This window comes from Podarcis raffonei, chromosome 3 (assembly GCF_027172205.1).
Source record: "Podarcis raffonei isolate rPodRaf1 chromosome 3, rPodRaf1.pri, whole genome shotgun sequence".
In the NCBI taxonomy this organism is placed as follows: Eukaryota; Metazoa; Chordata; class Lepidosauria; order Squamata; family Lacertidae; genus Podarcis; species Podarcis raffonei.
This window is the reverse complement of record NC_070604.1, coordinates 121,308,012-121,328,580: the sequence shown is the minus strand read 5'-3', so window position 1 is coordinate 121,328,580 and position 20,569 is coordinate 121,308,012. Positions and strand designations below refer to the sequence as shown.

The 20,569-nt window shown below is 49.5% G+C and overlaps 1 protein-coding gene across 1 annotated transcript in view; it reads left to right on the top strand.

Annotated features, from left to right (window-relative positions):
• Positions 1-17,348, top strand: part of ELP3 (elongator acetyltransferase complex subunit 3) — a 107,208-nt gene extending 89,860 nt beyond the window's left edge. The window contains exon 15 of the mRNA XM_053383811.1: positions 16,133-17,348. Within this exon, the coding sequence (XP_053239786.1) occupies positions 16,133-16,209 (77 nt within the window). The 3' untranslated portion in view covers positions 16,210-17,348. The remainder of the gene's footprint in view (positions 1-16,132) is intronic.
• The last annotated feature ends 3,221 nt before the right edge of the window (positions 17,349-20,569 follow it).

Here is a 20,569-nt window from a genome sequence, read left to right as displayed (position 1 = left end):
TTTTTCCTTGTTTTCCTCCTCCAAAAACTAGGTGCGTCTTGTGGTCTGGTGCGTCTTATAGAGTGAAAAATACGGTAGCTGTTCATGAACGGAGCTGACAACGGAGTAAATCTTTTCCCTCCAATGTTTTTTCTCCCTTTTGGACTTTGGAGACCGTCTTCCCAAAGTGCCCCTTTTTGGGAAACTTGTGTTTTTCTTTTCAACTTCTTCCAGAGATGGCAAAGAACTGGTTATCCTTCGTAATTGTATCTCATTTGCTCCATAAAAGAAGCAAATAAGAGGAAGCTCTTGAGAGCTTAAGAGCCCATATTGAACCAGCGTGACACCTGCGTGGGCTGGCTTTGTGATAGAGACCCCCGTGAAGTCTTTTAAGTTCTTAACTTAGCCACACATCAGGCGATGGAAGTTCTCTCTCTCTCAGCCGGTGATCGTTCTGATTTGCCGAATTGGTGGATCTTGTGGGAGGAGAGAGGGGGCACTTAGCACTTAGTGCTGGGCTGGAAAGGGGGCTGGCTTTCCCCCTTGAGTGCTTGTTAAAAGCTGCATTCTTTTGCCGAAGCAGCTTCAGTTGGTTGGAGGGGGGGCAGCGCTGTGACGTTTAGCATCGTTTGAAGAGACCCTCTAATCCCACCTCTGCCCTAAGACAAAGCTATCCCACCGACACATCTCCATCTCCCCTTTCCTAGGCATTCTCCAAAAAAGAGGGGATTAAGGAGGCTATAGAAATTGTGCTTTTATAGCAGGGAAGAGAATGCTTGGATGGAAACCCAGAGGAGAAATCTCTGTGAGTAGGAAGTTCAATCTAAAATGAGGGCGGCGGCCAAACCTTTGGGGTAACTTGCCAGCTCCGAATGTTTTCCCCCAACCTGTGTCTAGTGCCTCCCCTTCTGTGGTATCCAGCCACTGGTACTCAGAAGCATTGCATGGAGCCAAAGCAGAGGCATTCTGCATGTTGTTGTCGTCGGTATTTGTATGTCTTGATGGACAATGGAGCGCACCTCCAGGGGTGAAGTCAAACAACTGCGTTAGCAGCAGCAGACTGACCTCCTGCAAGCCTGGGCAGTGTGCCTGGAGGTCCTGGCCTTCCCAATGACCCCCTTCTCAGCCTGGCTGATGTGGTCCATAGGAAAGCAGAACAAGATGTTTGGCCCCAGCTTGGCTGCCGTAAGGAGGTGTACAAGGCGCCATCCAACCCCCTTAAGGACTCCATTCCGGATTTGTGTAAGGTTTACTCCTTAGCCTTTTCCTCTCCTGAAGATGTCCTGAGATGGCCCTTTCCACCCTGAAGTTGTCTAATCCTGCCCCCCCTTGCCTACTGCTGCTCTAGATCTTTGCCCCCTGACTCCCACAGGCTTCTTCTGCAAACTCCCCAGCTCCTAGGACTCCCCAGCTGAAAGGACGACCCAAAGGAGCGGCCAGGCACAGACCAGGACTGCCCTTTGCCCCCTATCTCTCCCCCTTCCCCATTGAAAAAAAAAAGCTTTGTGCATGCCATCACCCTCCGATCAGAGACTTCAGTCCAGCAATGTTTGCAACATGCTCCTTAGTCATTTCGAAGATGTTTAATGCCTTGCTATTTTATGTTGGGTCTGTGTGTGAGCCGGTGGTGGTGGGGAAAGGAGATAAAAATACCCCCCCCCGGCTCGCCGTCATTTCAATGACGTCCCACCTCTCCTGTGGGGCAGCGTTGGGGCAGGGGGAGGGGGGGCCCGCCTTGCCAGCGTTGCGCTTCTGCGCCGCGAATTAATTACCACGTAGCGGGGCTGATCAGCTTTCCCCCAGACCAGATTTCGATTTGTGTGCTGTCAAGTAGAAAATTAACATGGACACAGGCCAGAAATGCTGAATGCCTGAGTGGGCACTGCAGCCGCCGGGTCTGGGAAGGAGGGGAGGACTCCGGGAAGCGATGACGTCCGAGCTGGCTGTCCCTTCGTTTGCCAGCTCCTTTGAGAAACAAAAGGGGGAAATTGAGCTGCGGCAGGACTGAGGACTCCGCTCTCCTTCCTGCCATTGAACCTCGGAATACCTGTAGCTCGGTCGGCCGAGCATGAGCCTCTTAATCTCAAGGGTTGTGGGTTCGAGCCCCATGCAGGGCAAAAAATTCCTGCAGGGCAAGGGGTTGGACTAGATGACCCTTGCAGCCCGTTCCAGCATGACAATTCTATGGTTCTGTGTTCGTTTTGGGGGGCGGGGGGCAGAGGGAGGCATGCTGCACACACACAAGCTCTCTGTTGGAAGAAATACAGTGGTACCTCGGGTTAAGTACTTAATTCGTTCCAGGGGTCTGTTCTTAACCTGAAACTGTGTTTAACCTGAAGCACCACTTTAGCTAATGGGGCCTCCCGCTGCTGCCGCCCCGCCAGAGCACGATTTCTGTTCTCATCCTGAAGCAAAGTTCTTAACCCGAGGTACTATTTCTGGGTTAGCAGAGTCTGTAACCTGAAGCGTATGTAACCTGAAGCGTATGTAACATGAGGTACCACTGTATGCCTCATATTGTTGTTTAGTCGTTTCTGACTCTTTGTGAACCCATGGACCAGAGCACGCCAGGCACTCCTGTCTTCCACTGCCTCCCGCAGTTTGGTCAAACTCATGCTGGTACCTTCGAGAACACTGTCCACCCATCTCGTCCTCTGTCGTCCCCTTCTCCTTGTGCCCTCCATCTTTCCCAGCATCAGGGTCTTTTCCAGGGAGTCTTCTCTTCTCATGAGGTGGCCAAAGTCTTGGAGCCTCAGCTTCAGGATCTGTCCTTCCAGTGAGCACTCAGGGCTGATTTCCTTAAGAATGGGTCGGTTTGATCTTCTTGCAGTCCATGGGACTCTCAAGAGTCTCCTCCAGCACCAGAATTCAAAAGCATCCATTCTTCAGCGATCAGCCTTCTTTATGGTCCAGCTCTCATTTCCATACATCACTATTGGGAAAACCATAGCTTTAACTATATGGATTTTTGTCAAAGGTGATGTCTCTTATGCTTCATAAGAACATGCAAAGACCCCTGCTGGATCCGGCCAATGGGAGCCCATCTAGTCCAGCATGCTGTTCTCACGGCGGCCAACCACAGGCCTCTGGTGATCAGGATTCGAATCCAAGAGCAACCCTCGCCTCCTGTGCTTTCCAGCAACCGGGATTCAGAAGCATCGCTGCCACTGGCCATGAAAGTGGAGCATAGCCACTGTGGCTTGGAGCCATTGATAGCCTTAACTTCCAGCCCTCTTTTTAAAGCCATCCAGCACGGGCTCCTGTGGGAGGGAGTTCCATAGTTCAACTATGCATTGTGTAAAGGAGCGCTGCCTGAAACCCTGGAGAGACATTGCTGTCTATCAGGGTTGACTTATCTGCGAGGCTTCCTTCCTGCTGAGTCCGTCCCTGTGACTCCCCATGGAATGGCAAAGCACACCTGCAGTTGCCTCACTCCTCACTGTCCCTTCTGCCCGATACTGGCTTTCCAGGGCCTCCTCTGCTTGACCAATCCCTATTATTATTATTATTATTATTATTATTATTATTAATTTTAAAACATTATTAAATTTATTAGTATTCTTCACACAACAACGAAAAGTAACAATACACAAAACACAAAAACAAGCATACAAAAAAATTCCAAATCCAAATCTTACAAATTAATAATATAAACACTAAAAAGAAAAACAAACATTGACTTCCACCAATCCCACAGCACCTCCTTTACCTCTCATTGTGTCTTCCTGTTTTCCTGTTTTCCTGATCACCTCTATCCTAGCATCTAGAAAGAAATCCCTCTTTCTTATCCTTTGACTTCACAAGGTTATTCCAGACTCAGCCAGATTTCTGTCCTCGAACCTTGGCTTTTAAGATATTCATTTAGGCGCTCCCATTCCTTTTTCACTTCGCTTTTGGGCTTTTTTCTTATTATATCTGTCAATTTGGTTAATTCTGAATATTCTGAAAGCTTACATAACCATTCTCCCCTAGTGGGTAACTGATTCCCTTTCCGGTACTAAGCCACCAGGATTCTTGCTGCAGATGTCATGTATAAGGAAAAATTAGTTTTAAAATGGACATCGAACCCAGGGTCTTCTGCATGCAGAGCAGATGTCCTGCTATCACACCCCTTTTCCTCTCGTAGACCTGCAGTGTCATGTAGTGGTTAGAGTGTTAGGCTAGTGTCTGGGGGGACATGGGTTCAAATCCCCGCACGGCCAAAAAGCTCACTGGGTGAGCTTGGGCCAGTCACTGCCTCTCTTAACCTGGCCTACCTCACTGGTGTGGGGATTAAATGGGGGCAGGGAGAGGACCATATGCTTAAGGCCAGCAGTTTTCAACCTGTGGGTCCCCAGATGTTGTTGGACTACAACTCCCATCATCCCTGAGCTCTGGCCTTGCTGGCTAGGGGTGATGGGAGTTGTAGTTCAACAACATCTGGGGACCCACAGGTTGAGAAAGGCTGCTCTAGGCTTTCCCAAACTTGGCTCCCCTGATGTTTTCGGACTACAACTCCCATCATCCCTAGCTAGCAGGACCAGTGGTCAGGGATGATGGGACTTGTAGTCCGAAAACAGCAGGAGACCCAAGTTTGGGAGACCCTGATATTCACCATCTTTAGCCGCTTTGAAGTAGACTAGAAATGCAACAAATAAAAGGCAAATAAATAGAAATAATCTCCCTCTGTAAGAAAGAAGAGCTAACGATGGAAACGTATGGTATGGATTTTGAAATGGCAAACAGTTTACGCTCGAATTTTCTACTTCATTAAAAGGGAGCTTAACGATCAGCAGCCTGACATTAATATTTGGGCGTCGGGGAGGCTGGGCGCTCTGCCCATCTGCAGGCTAATTCCATCTCACTTAGGCTTTTTGTTTTATTTTGGTGGGGGTGAGGATGCCTGCCATCAGCACCGCTCCGGACGCATCCATTAGGTTTCCTTTTGTACCATTGGAAACAATCTCGGAGCCACCACAGAGCTCCAGATGGAGCGATTACATCTCATTGGTCTCCTAGAGAGACGGCGATATTTCATTAATGACTCCGCAGCCGCTCCGCCTCACCCCAGCTGCATCGGTTGGGTGGTGGGAGTTGCTGCTGCTGCAGTAGGGAAAAAAGGAAGAGGGGGATAAGGGAGGCTAGAATCATAGAACTGTAGAGTTGGAAGGGACCCCAAGGGTCATCCAGTCCACCCCCTGCAACGCAGGAATCACAACTAAAGCATCCATGACAGATGGCAATCCAAGCTCTGCTTTAAAACGGCTCAGCCCAGAAGGAGCGTCTCCACCCCCATCATTCTGCCCGGACGCTGAGGTCCAGCGCCGAGGGCCTTCTGGCGGTTCCCTCGCTGCGAGAAGCAAAGCTACAGGGAACCGGGCAGAGGGCCTTCTCGGTGGTGGTGCCCGCCCTGTGAAACGCCCTCCCACCAGATGTCAAAGAGATAAACAACTACCTGACATGCAGAAGACATCGTAAGGCAGCCCTGTTCAGGGAAGTTTTTAATGCGTGACATCTTAGTGTATTTTTTGTCTTTGTGGAAGCCGCCCAGAGTTCCTGGGGAAACCCAGCCAGATGGGCGGGGTACAAATAATAAATTATTATTATTATTATTATTATTATTATTATTATTATTATTATTATTAAAAACCTCCAAGGAAGGAGAGTCCACAACCTCCCGAGGGAGACCGTTCCTCAGTCGAACAGCTCTTACTGTCAGAAAGTTTTTCCATATACAGTGGTACCTCTGGATGCGAATGGGATCCGTTCTGGAGCCCTGTTCACATCCAGAGCAGAACGCAACCCGCATGTGCGCGGGTCACAATTCGCCGCTTCCATGCATGTGCCTGATGTCATTTTGAGCGTCTGCACAAGCAGCGAAACCCAGAAGTAACCCGTTCCGTTATTTCTGGGTCACCGCGGAGCGCAACCCAAAAACGCTCAACTACTTCAACTCGAGGTATGACTGTATTCAGTCGGAATCTCCTTTCTTGTAATTTGAAGCCATTGGTTCAGGTCCTGCCCTCAGGGGCAGAAGAAGAAGAAGAGTTTGGATTTGATATCCTGCCTTTCACTCCCTTTGAGGAGTCTCAAAGCGGCTAACATTCTCCTTTCCCTTCCTCCCCCACAACAAACACTCTGTGAGGTGAGTGGGGCTGAGAGACTTCAAAGAAGTGTGACTGGCCCAAGGTCACCCAGCAGCTGCATGTGGAGGAGCGGGGAAGCGAACCCAGTTCACCAGATTACGAGACTCTTAACCACTACGCCACACTGGCTCTCGCCAAGGAGAAAACAAGCTTGCTCCATCTTCCATGTGACAGCCCTTCAGATATTTGAAGATGGCTCTCCTATTGCCTGTCTTCTCCAGACTAAACATACCCAACAACCTCAGCCCCCTGCGATGCAAGATTCACAGCTGAAGAATCTCTGGTGGGCCACCTTAAGCATTCACCTGCATGCAAATAACAGCATCTGTTATGACCTCCCTTTTCTTTAGAATCTGAAATTGATCAAGTCCTTTTTAGCACTGAAATGATTGAGTGTGGCTTAATTTGAACCAAGGGTGGCTTATTTCAGCCAAAAATGGGAGGAGGAATGAAAGGAAATGTCAGGTGTCAGTGGTGGTTGCTCGTGAGTAACCAGGCAGGACCTGTCTTTTACAGGCTTTATTTTGGTGCAAAAACTATTTGCAGTGCAGAAGCATCAGTTCATGTCTGCCTCAATTGCTAGCAGAATCCAGGAGTGGTTCTTTCCGGGTCCAATATAAGAACTTAGTCACCCCCAGTCGTTTCCTTCCTTCTTTGTCTTTTACTCCTCTGCGCAAGGTGGGCGACAGAAGAGGCGTGTTTCCCTCCTGGCTGGCTTGGCCAGGAGCAGTGCTGAGGCTTCCTGCAGCGTCCTCTAGCCCTTTCCCCTCCTTTACCCTAGAGGGGTGGCTTCCCCCACCCTCAGAGGGGCTCCCAGCAGCATCCTCTGGTCCTTTCCCCGCTTCCCCACTGCAGGAAGAGGAACTGCTTCGCAAGATTTTCGGAGGTTCCCTGTATCCCAACGGCCCCTCTGCCTCCCTTCCCTGTTCCGATGGCAGCTCCCTGACCTTCACGCAGCACGTAGTTAAACTATGGAACTCCCTGCCGCAGGAGGCAATGATGGCCACCAACTTGGAGACATTTAAAAGAGGATTGGGCAAATTCGTGGAGGAGGAGAGGGCTATCGATGGCTACTAGCCAGGACGGCTCGGCTCTGCCTCCACAGTCTGAGGCAGTGACGCGTCTGATTGCCAGTTGCTGAAAACCACAGGAGGGGAGAGTGTCCTTTTGGTCAGATCCTGCTGCAGGTTTCCCCTTGGGGCATCTGGTTGGCCGCTATGAGAACAGGACGCTGGACCAGATCCACCCCATTGGCCTGACCCAGCAGGCTCTCCTTGCGTTCGTAGGAATGCCTCTGAGCATGTTCCGATAGACTTTTTCTCATCGCCGAATAATGAAAACCCCGCACAAGCACACATCCACGGCAGGCGAGAAGCCTTTGCATCTCCTACGTACTTGATGCTGACGAAACAGAAGTACGTAGGCAAACCAGAGAGTAATCTGACTTCTGTAATGAAGCCTTTCCTGCTAAGAGGATTAGACAAGGTCGTGGAGGAGAAGGCGCTCTGCTCCCTCCCATGTCAGAGGCAGGATATTCCTGTGAATACAAGCCGCTGTGAATCGCATGCAGAGAGAGCACTTGTCCTGCACATCTGGTTTGACCACTGTTGAGAACCAGAGGTCAGCAGACTTTTTCAGCTGGGGGCCGGTCCACTGTCCCTCAGACCTTGTGGGGGGGCCGGACTATATTTTTGGGGGGGAATAAACAAATAACTATGCCCCACAAATAACCCAGATATGCATTTTAAATAAAAGGACACATTCTACTCATGTAAAAACACGCTGACTCCCAGACCATCCGCGGGCCGGACTGAGAAGGTGATAGGGCCGGATCCGGCCCCCGGGCCTAATAATAATAATAATAATTTTATTTATACCCCGCCCTCCCCAGCCAAGACCGGGCTCAGTGCGGCTAACACCCGATATAAAAACAAATTGATTGAAACACAACTTAAAAACAAGATTAAAATACAACATTAAAACATTAGTTTGCCTACCCATGGTGAAAACAAGATGCTGGACTAGTTGGGCCCTTGGCCTGATCCAGCAGACACTTCTTACCTTCTCATCCACCAACCCTCAAACTAAACATGATTCATTTTTAAAAGAGAACGAGAGAGGTGTGTCTATTTTGGAATGATTAAGGATGTTAGAATCAGAGAATTCTAGGGTTGGGACACCAAAGGGCCGTCCAGTCCAGCCCCCTGCAGTGCAGGAATCTCAGCTAAGGCACCCATGACCGATGGCCATACAACCTCCATTTAAAAACCTCAAAGGAAGGAGAGTCCACAAACTCCTAGGGAAATCCGTTCCAGTGTCAAGCAGCTCTTACTGTCAGAAGGTTCTTCCTGATGTTGAGTCAGAATCTCCTTGAAGCCATTGGTTTGAGTCCTATCCTCCGGAGCAGGAGAAAGCAAGCTTGCTCCAACTTCCATAAGGCAGCCCTTTCAGTATGTTGCTGTTTAGTTGTTTAGTCGTGTCCGACTCTTCGTGACCCCCTGGACCAGAGCACGCCGGGCACTCCTGTCTTCCACTGCCTCCCGCAGTTGGGTCAAATGCTGGTAGCTTCGAGAACACTGTCCCACCATCTCGTCCTCTGTCGTCCCCTTCTCCTTGTGCCCTCCATCTTTCCCAACATCAGGGTCTTTTCCAGGGAATCTTCTCTTCTCATGAGGTCGCCAAAGTCTTGGAGCCTCAGCTTCAGGATCTGTCCTTCCGGTGAGCACTCAGGGCTGATTTCCTTCAGAATGGAGAGGTTTGATCTTCTTGCAGTCCAGGGGACTCTCAAGAGTCTCCTCCAGCACCAGAATTCAAAAGCATCAATTCTTCAGCGATCAGCCTTTTTTATGGTCCAGCTCTCGCTTCCATACATCACTACTGGGAAAACCATAGCTTTAACTATACGGACCTTTGTCGGCAAGGTGATACCTTTCAGTATACAGTGGTACCTCGGGTTACATACGCTTCAGGTTACATACGCTTCAGGTTACAGACTCCGCTAACCCAGAAATAGTGCTTCAGGTAAAAAACTTTGCTTCAGGATGAGAACAGAAATCGTGCTCCGGCAGCGTGGTAGCAGCAGGAGGTCCCATTTGTTAAAGTGCTTCAGGTTAAGAACAGTTTCAGGTTAAGAACAGACCTCTGGAACCAATTATGTACTTAACCCAAGGTACCACTGTAATGGAAGATAAATAAACTGTTGGTTTCTGGTAGTGAACCCTGCATATTATTTAAAATCTCAGTGGGGCTGCGTGCTTAGACTTTGGGCGAACCATCTTCAGATGGTTGTGATTGTTCCACACAGTTCTCTGGGTGGACCCTGAGCTTCTCACTGTGTAACCCTAAACTTCAGCGAGGATGTTAGGGTAAGATGAGTTGCCCAGTGCGCACAGCACTTTGTATGCTGACATGATAGAGAATAAGTTCCCAGTGTGGTGGCTGCAGTGTGCATGTGCCTGTGGTGGTAGCCCTTGGACCTGTTCTGTCCTCTCCTGTGGGGTAAGAAAACACTCTGCAGTGATGGGGATATGGTAGGATTCCCCCTCGCAGAAGCTGAGGTCCCCGCATTGCAGAAGGTTGGACTAAATGATGCTTGGGATCTCTTTCAACCCCACAGTTCCATGATTCTATTAAAAGCATGCTCTTCCACATATTGAATGAGAATTCCACAGGAGTGGCAAGGATCCTAATTGCTAAAAACTGGAAAAAAGAAACTGTGCCAACAAAAAAGGAATGGCAAGATAGAGTATATTGAACTGGCTAGATTAACAGAGGCAATTAGAGATCACACTAGACAAGAGTTTCAAAAAGCATGGGGGAAATGCACAGAATACTTCACAAAACAGTGCCCTAAAATACATACCTGGACTTGCTTCAATTAATGTCTGCAGAAGACTTTGTTATAATTAGAAAAATCTTAATGATTATTCATAAAGGAACCAGTTTATAAGAAGTAAATAAGGAGGCCAGATACAGGATAAAGGAAGTCTTTTATTTGGTTGTTTGTCTTGTTATATGTTATGCTCACTTATGTTATGTTCATGTTTAATGAGGGTGGATTTGTGTATTGGGGGGGTTGATTTATGTTGTAAATAAAATCCCAATAAAAATTATTTTAAGAGAGAGAGAGAGAGAGAATTGCGGCAGCAAAGACGCAGAAAAGGGTAATAGGATGCCCTTTTCATTGACCGCCACTTCTTGCCTGATGCTCGAGTGTGCGTCACTCAGAGAGGCGAATATACCTAACTCTCAGCTAAGTCTGCATTTTGCTGAGCCGCAAGATTCTGAGACCTTGGATGAGCAGGGCATGAACACAACTCAAGGCAGGCATAGCTTGAGCCTTCCCAGGAGCGACGGTTTGCTTGGAGGGTTTGTCGTCACCCAGCAGGGACCCAGAAATTTTGGCGGCTGCACTTCCCAGAGGCAGCCTGACCGACTGGAGTGCAGTCCAGTGGTCAACATTGCAGTGCCCCTTCTCCTTCCTGCGTAAAAATCCCAGGGAATAGATTTCAGGGCATATGATACAACTTAGGAACCTGCAGCCTATTCCTCTTCCAGAGCTACAATGCCCAGAGCTCCCTGGGAAAAGAGATGGATTGTTCAACATCTCTAGGAATTGTAGCTCTGGGAAGAGAATGGAGGGGGGGGGCGTATCTCCTAACAACTCTTAATGAACTACAGCTCCCCGATGAAGTAGAGTTTTGGAAGATCCAGCATGGATAATAGGAAGTACTTCACAGAAGCCTGGGAATTTTGTGTGTGGAGGTCCTGGGCTACCCAGAAGAGAATACAGTGGTACCTCAGGTTAAGTACTTAATTCGTTCCGGAGGTCTGTTCTTAACCTGAAACTGTTCTTAACCTGAAGCACCACTTTAGCTAATGGGGCCTCCTGCTGCTGCCGTGCCACCAGAGCCTGATTTCTGTTCTCATCCTGAAGCAAAGTTCTTAACCTGAAGCACTATTTCTCGGTTAGCGGAGTCTGTAACCTGAAGCGTATGTAACCCGAGGTACCACTGTACAACCCACTCACCCTCAGCCTCACTGGTGTGGTCCAAAGGAAAGCAGAGCAATACATTGGACACCAGCTTGGCAGCAAGAGTTGCCAGAAAGAGGCATACAAGGTGCCGTCCAACTGCCTTAAGGACTCCACTCCAGATTTGTGTAGGGTTTACTCCTTAGCAACAGCAAACAAACCTATGGTCACTTAAGCATACTCATGAGACGTAACCAGCTGTGTTCTTAGATAAATAAGATATACTATTCATATATCAAATTGTAAATTTCTGCAGAAGTAACTCATAAAGTTCAGCAAACGAACAAAGCAGAACACCCAGTGGATCAGATCATTCTATCGTCAGTTCATGCATAAGGTCCATCCGTGTAATGGTGTCTGATCCACCTGTCTGTTCATAAAGTCCAAACCATCCCAACGAAGGTTGGTAAAGGTAAAGGGACATCTGACCATTAGGTCCAGTCATGGCCGACTTTGGGGTTGCGGTGCTCATCTCGCTTTATTGGCCGAGGGAGCCGGCGTAAAGCTTCTGAGTCATGTGGCCAGCATGACTAAGCCGCTTCTGGCAAACCAGAGCAGCGCACGGAAATGCCATTTACCTTCCCGCTGGAGCGGTACCTATTTATCTACTCGCACTTTGACGTGCTTTCGAACTGCTAGGTTGGCAGGAGCAGGGACCGAGCAACGGGAGCTCACCGCGTCGCGGGGATTCGAACCGCCAACCTTCTGATCGGCAAGTCCTAGGCTCTGTGGTTTAACCCACAGCGCAACCCGCGTCCCTTATGAAAGGTTGTTATAGTTCCACAAAATCCTTTCACAAAGCCTTCTGCTTCGTTTGTTTGTTGAACTTTACAAGTTACTTCTGTTGAAATTTACCATTTGATACTATGAATAGTATATCTTATTTATCTAAGAACACAGCCAGTTACGTCTCATGTGTTTATTGGGTTTACTCCTTAGCCTTTTCTCCTCCCAAATATATCCCTCAAGGCAGTGGGTACAGATTGTTCGTCAGGGTTTACTCCTGAAGCCTTTCTCACTGCCTCAAGGCAGTGGAAGCTTAGCATTAGAGTTTTCCTTTCCCTAGATGGGCTCCCTTTCCAGGTGGACACGCCCCACCTGCCCTTCGTTTCCCTGTACAGCGCAGGTGCAGAAACGACCTTCATGATGATTGGACCCACTCTCGGTCTCATCCACTCAACCCAGCGGAGCCTGTCTTTGCACACAGGCGAAGCCCCCAAGTCACCAAGGGCTTGAGATCCATTGGCTGCGTGCACCTGGTTTAGCCAGCCAGTCGAAGCCGTAGGTACTGTATTTTTCGCTCTATAAGATGCACTTGTTCCCTCCTAAAAAGTAAGGGGAAATGTGTGTGCGTCTTATGGAGCGAATGCAGGCTGCGCGGCTAAGCCAGAAGCCATAACAGCGAGAGTTTGGATTTGGATTTGATATCCCGCTTTATCACTACCCTAGGGTGTCTCAAAGCGGCTCACATTCTCCTTTCCCTTCCTCCCCCACAACAAACACTCTGTGAGGTGAGTGGGGCTGAGAGACTTCAGAGAAGTGTGACTGGCCCAAGGTCACCCAGCAGCTGCATGTGGAGGAGCAGAGACGCGAACCCGGTTCCCCAGATTACGAGACTACCGCTCTTAACCACTACACCACGCTGCTCTTCTGGCTTCGGGGATAGCCACGCAAAGCCTCTTTGCAGCGGGAGCGCTCCTGCCTCTTCGCTCAAGAGGCTTTGCGTTGCTTTCTTGTTTCTTGTTTTCCTCCTCTAAAAACTAGGTGCGTCTTATGGTCGGGTGCGTCTTATAGAGCGAAAAATACAGTAAACTATGGAGGAGGCAGTGACGGCCACCAACTTGGATGACTTTAGAAGAGGATTAGACAGATTCACGGAGGAGGAGAGGACTATGGGTGGCCGCTAGCCAGGATGAAGACCACAGGAGGGGGAGAGTTGGCCATGAGGTCGAATCCTGCCTGCCGTGGGCCTGGTCCTTCTTACGTTCTTAGAATTCTTTGGTGGGAATGCCATTTGCTGTAATGGGTGTTGTGAATGCGGCCTAAGAGGGAGGAAGCCGAGAGTTCGTTGCCACGCCTTGGGTTTGTAACTAAGATGGAAGTTCGGGGTTGACTGAAGGTAGGCTGAGTTTGGCGAGGCAGCGCCCTCTCTGCCCTGACCCATCGGCCTCCGCCAGGATAAAGCTCTCGAACAAACTTCCCGCGAGGGGTCCTGGAAGCCTCTGTGCTGCTTTCAGCCTGGCAGGGGGGTGTGCAGCTGTTGTTTATCCTGTAATGGTTCTGCCTCTCCGCTGGACGCTAACGGAGAGCCGCTGTTCCTCCACCGAGCGAGCGGGGCTTAGCCAAGATTTGAGCGCGGCAGGATCTGATTAAGGAGCGGAGGAGAGGAATAGGAGGGAGGGAAGGAGCCTTTGTGGGAGACAATTGTGTTTTGCAAATCCCCTTCCCACGCAAGGAGTGGGTGGGGGGGAAATTAATTGTGGCCTCCGAACGCAGAAGTGCTTCTGGAGTGGAGATAAAGGATGAGCTGTGCGGGCTCCGGAGAGGCCAGCCAGCGCTTGGGACTGCGACCGAGCCTCTTCAGTCCTCCGTAATGATCTGGGTTCCTTCCACAGATTTACCACTCCTTCGCTTTTGTTCAAAAAACAAGAGGTGAATTCAGGTTCAAGTCTCTCCCTCTCCCCCCGCCCGGTTCATTTCATTTCCCCTAGCCTCAGTGGAAGCCTGGAATGTGCATTCGGATGTTTTGCAGTTAAAAAAGAGGGCACCTTCTCTTGCAAACGGAAGGCGGGTGGGTGTTTTTGCATGTGGAAGCCTGAACTGTGGTAGGGTGCATTCTTCTAGGCACAGAAAGCCACAGGTTCGGTTCCCAGTTTTAAAAGATCTTGGGGGGCAGGGCAGATCTGGGGAGTGCCTTTGCCAGTCAGAGTAGAGCTGCGTGCACCCCCACTTGGCGCCTTCCAGCTGTTTGGCACTACAACTCCCGTCAGCCGCAGCCAGCACCGTTGTGGTCCGAAACAGCTGGAAGGCAGCAGGCTAGGGAAGACTGGAGTACCGTAGAATCATTGCAAGGGACCCCGTGGGTCATCTAATCCAACCCCCTGCTATGCAGTAGACATTACTAAGTTGGATTTGCATATTGGGAGCAGCAACGGAAGAGGTCAGATGGGCCTGATCCCGTGCTGATTCCAAAATGGCTTATCTTCAGCTTGAGGAAATTATCTCAAGTAAGTTGGGATGGTCTCTATGAGGCATAAGAAACTCGGCCCTCCAGATGTTTTGGGACTACAAGTCCCATCATCCCTGACCAATGGTCTCGTTAACTAGAGGTGATGGGTCAGACCTCATGAGCACAACAGCTCATTCCCTGTGGGTCTTGCTCCCTGAAATCAGTTGCCGGAACTGAATGTCCCCTCCTCCCCACAGCCATCTACATCTCCTCCTCTCCAGGGCTTTTTCCAAGCAATTTGAGACTGTGCCTGCATGAAACCAACCCCTTCTCTGCCCTTTCATGCCTCTTCTGGCACTGGGAGATGGGTGCAAGGGAGCTTGTTGCGGCAGGAGGGGGAGACCCCCGTGACTCTTTTCCCGCCTGACTCATCTCTGCCCCTTGGTCTGCCTCCTCTCCTTCTTCTTCTGCCTCTGATTCTGAACTTTGTCAGTGTTTGTAAAAAAAAAAGAAAAAGGAAAGGGTTCTGACCTCCCTTTGTCTCCTCAGCCTGGTCCACAGACCCTTGTTGGCATAAAAGAGTCCACAAGAATATCCTTGCAGAGTGCTTTCTGCTTTTATTCTTAAAAGTTTTTGTGCAAAAGCGACTGACCAACTGTACACACCAACATTACCAGCTTTCACTAACCAACCAACCAACCCAACAACAAACGTAACATTTCTCACTCTATATATACAACCCAGTGCAGGCCGCTGACTCATGCTGGCCCAGCTTTTTAAGCATTAAAGAAACAGCGGCCATTTTAGCCGTGACAAACTTCTCTCTGCCACCGACTCTCCCAGCTCACTAAGCCCTGTTACTGTCGGAATCTTCATTCGACCGAGCTGATAAAGCTCATCCTTCTCCGGCCGAGTCCTTCGGAATTGCCCTCCGACGATAATTAACGACCTGAGCCTTTGATAAGGCTCCAGGCACATCCCCCATTCAGCAGAGAATCAAAGCAACATGCGGAAGTGATGAGATTTATGGCTCATCGCTATGCTTTATTTCTTACTACGCAGACAGAAAACACGTCCTCTCTCTGTGAAAGGCAGGGAGCAACTGAACAACAAAGGAACAGGAAACCAGTACGTCACATCCATCAACCGTGAGACTGTTAGTTTCTGTTTCCTCACTGTGCAGCTGCTTGCAGTCTCAGGACTATGTTTACATTCCAGAGTCCAGATACTGTTGGAGTCTCACGGGAAAGGAAGACGGGATGTGACGTTACTGGTTTCCGGTTTCCTTTGTTCCTTTGCTTTATTTGTTCAGTTGCTCTCTGTTCTCATAGAGAGAGGATGTATATTTCTTTGCTCTCTGCATAGCTTAGTAATAAAGCATGGTGTGTAGCCCGTACCTATCTCATCCTTCCGCTGTTGTGTTGTTTTAATGCTCTGCTGGGAGGGCTCAGAGGAAGATGAGCCTTATCAGCTCGGACGAACGGAGCTGAAATCCCAATAGAGACCTCCAACAGTATGGAATGTCTCTGGAATGTAAACAGAGTCTTGTGACTTTAAGCAGCTGCACAGTGGCAAACAGAAACTAACAGTAACCCCTTCTGCTTCCGACGTCTCCTTTCCCAGTCTCCTCCCTCTTCTCCCTCTGACCGCTCATCACTGTCCCACCACCACTCCCCGGGCTCTGATCCTTCTTCCCTTGGTGCTTCCCCAACCGGCTCCTCCCACCATTCCTCTGCGTCCCACCAGTCCATGACGGATACCCTCCATGGAGCATCTTTTCTTGCACAGACTCCTTGCACTGACCCATTTCCCCACTTTTGCTTACAGGTGTGGGCACCAGGGACTACTACAGGAAGATCGGCTACGAACTGGACGGGCCCTACATGGTGAAAAGGCTGGACTGAGAGAGACGGGCGGAGCTGGGAGCATTCAAGGTCGCGTCTTTGAACCTCGGTCCTCTTGAGGCAGAAGGGGAATGGCAACCTCCTGCTGCAAAAGCCTAGTCTCTGGGAGCACAGCCGCCTGCAATTTGAAGCCTGCCTTTTTGCACTCAGTGGTGTCCCATTTTACAACGGGATGGTTTCCCCCCTATTTCTAATGAACAATCACCCTTTTTAAAACAATTCTATGCTTTGTATTGGTTTTCATACATGAACACCTGCTTTTATCGGCAGGGGCCTTCAAGAGGACTAGGACCTTGAGGTGGAGATCTTTTATCAACTTGCCTTGGGCTGAAGAGTGCGTACATTCGCCTTTTTTTTTTCTTCCTCTGCCAGGGAGCACTTAAGAGGATAATTTTGCTTGCGTGCACCTTGCTCTCTTGAAGCTGTTTGCATCTGATTGGCTTTCAACCCTGCCTCTTGTCCAACTCCAGATTGTGAGCAACCCTCACTTAGCTGCCCTCTCTGCATTGTGGGAGCTTAAGACCAGTCTGGGTTGTTGTTTTTCGAGGATTCTGCCCGGTTTTAGCAGTTTGGCTTCTTTTGTTTCAACACGCTTGTCAGTGGCGCATCTTTGCCTCGTTCTTCCGCAAGGAGAGAAAGAGGCAGCAGTTGTAACATGTACTGCTTCCGGAATCCCACAGTGCAGAAAATATGCAAACAGTGCCAGTGTCCGTCGTGGTGTCAATATCTGCAGCCTCTTCCGTCAGAGGAGAGTCAGCATTATTTTACAAATGTCCCCCCCTCCCCCAGGGGGCAGGGACACCAAAGAGGAGGGGATCCTAGATCCAAATGCAATAGCCTCTCCTGGATGATGTAAGCTATATATTTTTTCATGCTTGCAAAAGAGCAGGACTGCTTTGTCCTCGTGCACTTAGAGCAGAGGCAGGGCCCCTCCAGATTTTGTGGGGTTCAAACTCCCATCGATTACGGCTGGTGGGAGTTGTAGTGCAGCAGGTCTCCCCCCGCGCCCTTGGGTCGACGCTAAGGTTCTCTGTGGTTTGCATTCATAGACGCCACCAAAGATGGAGATCAGAGAGCCAGCTTGTGAAAGATCTGCAACCTCTGCAACGCTCCTGCTAATAAATACCTAGGTGTTTGTTTTTTGCTGTTTGGCTGTGTCTTTACAAACTGGGAGTTGGGGATTTCATCTACAGGGGCAAGGATTTCACCCCAATCTCTGTGCACAAGGCAAAAACAGGTGTGCGTTCTCCTACTTTCGCTGGGCAGGGGGGCGTTTCACAAGATGCTGTGCCTCTGTGTTAAAGGGCCTTTTGCAACATGTGTTAAAGCTTCATGAACTAAGAAGAAGAAAAAGAAGTTGTTTTATTTATAACCCACCCTCCCCAGCCAAGACCGGGCTCAGGGCGGCTATCACCAGGTATAAAAACAATTGATTAAAATACAACTTAAAAACAAGATTAAAATACAACATTAAAATGCAGCCTCATTTCAGTAGAAACGCAAATCAAAAACTTTTTAGGGATGAAAACGTCAAATCTTCACCAAGGCCAACTATCCAGACTGGTCCTACGTGGGCCAGAAAAAAGCCAGGGAAGTCCCCAAATAGGAGTTCCATCACAGAAGGAGAAAGGAAAGAGGGGAAGGGGATCAAGTTGATTCCAAGCCAAAGGCCAGGCGGAACAACTCTGTCTTACAGGCCCTGCAGAAAGAAATCAGAGCCTGCAGGGCCCTGGTCTCATGAGACAGAGCGTTCCACCAAGTTGGGGCCAGTGTTGAAAAGGCCCTGGCTCTGGCTGAGGCTAATCTGACTTCCTTAGGGCCCGGGACCTCTAGGGTGTTGCTATTTGTGGACCTTAAGGTCCTCCGCGGGGCATATCGGGAGAGACAGTCGCATAGGTACGAGGGTCCTAGGCCCTCCACTGAACTGCCTCCACTGACAGCACAGCTTGGTTGGAACCAAGGCATCTGGACAGGTGGGTGAGGAAGCCACAGGAGGGGAAGTTGCTGGAAGTCACAGGAGAGGAGAGGTGCTCTTGTGCTCAGCTCCTGTGTCCTGGTTCCCCTCATGCATCTGGTTAGCCACTGTGAGAACAGCATGCTGGACGAGAGGGACCGTTGGCCTGACCTGTCGGAGTCATTTTATGTTCTCATGTCCAGCATCTGGCTTGCACGGAAAAACGTCCTGCTCCCGTTCCAGCTGGCAACACTAGAGAAAGCCTTGTCTCTCTGTGCATGGGGCATCGGGAGAGATCTTTCCAATTGGAGGGAGACAACGGACAGCTCAAAGGTCTGATTTGATCCGAGTCAAACTTGAACCCGCACAATACTTGCTTTATCAAAGTGCCTCGCAACCGAGCCCTGCTCTCGAAAGGGTCGTGGGGTGGATAATGCTTTTAGTGGCCGCTGGGTCCCTCCAATTATTGCCTTCTCTCTTAAAGACTAATCCCCGGTCACGCATTGCATCTTTGACTCTATCTGCACCACCCCCTTTCTTTGGGTGTGAGCCCCCTCCTCGTGCCCCCTTAACTCCCCATAGCTGCCTCTTAACAAAGGAAAGTGCTTTGTCCGAGCAGCAACAAATGTGAGGCCTCGACCTGTTTGTCTTGGAGGAGGAAGCAGCGGAGGGGAAACGGTCCCCTTCCTTCTCCGCAAAATGTCAAGGTTGCTGTTTCGGGCCGCCAGGGCAATGGAGCATGGCATCTCATTTGAGGGGGGGGTCAGAGGTGGCGCTCTCTGCCTCTCGCTCTGCCTTGATGGAATCAAGCACATGGAAACAATGCAGTTGTCCTCAGCACAAGCACAAAAGAGAGAGCATGAGACGCGCCCTGCTAAATCACGCCAATTTCCCATCTAGACCACCATCTCTTATCAGTAGCCAACCAGGTGCCCCCAAGCAAAGCTTGCAAGCGGGTTCTGAGGGCCACAGCCACTCTCCGCTTGTGGTTCCCAGCAAGTGGCTTTCAGAAGCGTATTGCCTCTTAACAGTGGAGTAAGAGCGTAGCCACTGCAGCTGGTCGCCATAGATAACCTTCTCAGGCCAAATTGGAGCCTGGGCTGGGCCAGTTGTTGGCCCCAGGTTCTCCACCCATGATATAAATCTTAATTTTGGGTTGAGTCCCAGGTTTTCTTTGAATGCAACTCCACTGGAGTGTTCCTTCAACTGTGTGGTGGTTATTTATAGCTTTGTTGTTGTTTAGTCGTGTCCGACTCTTCATGACCCCATGGACCAGAGCACGCCAGCCACTCCTGTCTTCCACTGCCTCCCACAGTTTGGTCAAACTCATGCTGGTAGCTTCGAGAACACTGTCCCACCATCTCGTCCTCTGTCGTCCCCTTTTCCTTGTGCCCTCCATCTTTCCCAACATCAGGGTCTTTTCCAGGGAGTCTTCTCTTCTCAGGAGGTGGCCAAAGTCTTGGAGCCTCAGCTTCAGGATCTGTCCTTCCAGTGAGCACTCAGAGCTGGTTTCTTTCAGAATGGAGAGGTTTGATCTTCTTGCAGTCCATGGGACTCTCAAGAGTCTCATCCAGAACCAGAATTCAAAAGCATCAATTCATCCTCATCCCAAAAACGCAGTCAGACTTTCCAGAAAAGTGTTAAAGTGGTTGGTTGGGTGCATTGGGGGGGGGGGAATCACTTCCCTTTCTTTCTCTTGGGGTCCCGGCCAGGTCTCAATCACACCAAGGGAAAGAGGTCTCTTGTTCTGGGGAAGGGAAGGCTTGATCTGATCTAGTGGTTCTCAAGCTTTTTCCTCTGCCCCACACTTTCAGAATGAGAATCTGCTCGCTCCACACCGAATGTTTCATTGATAAGAAATACATTGGGAAACAAAAACAGTGCACTGCAGCGCTTGATTTCTAACACAGAGCACAACTGCTTTATAATATGCTCATGGGGCACCCAGAGAGCATGAAACAATGCTGCTACGTAATCCCTCCCAAAATATAATTAGAAACGAGCCTCTTACATATGTACCTTAAGCAGGTATGCAAACTCATTGAGAGGTGTGAGCTTGCTTTTGCCAGGCAATCTCATTTGCATTAGGTCTCATTTGAAACAATCTCAACTCGTCAGCACAAAGAAGCCTTTCTCTTTTCTGATCTTTATACTAGACTATACTGCACTGAAATGTTTAGATGTTTCTTTGATTGTCCTTGAATCTCCCCGTCACACTTGCCGTCCTCTCCTGACACACCTGTGTGGCGTGCTGTGCCCTTTGAGAACTACTCATCTAACCTTACAAATTTGACAGCTTGCACTTGGCAGTTTTTCCTTGCATGTCTAGAATTCGTTCCTTGTGGTCTTTAAAGCATCCTGCAAACCAGCACAACAATTTTAAACAGGTGACTTCCAAGATGCTTG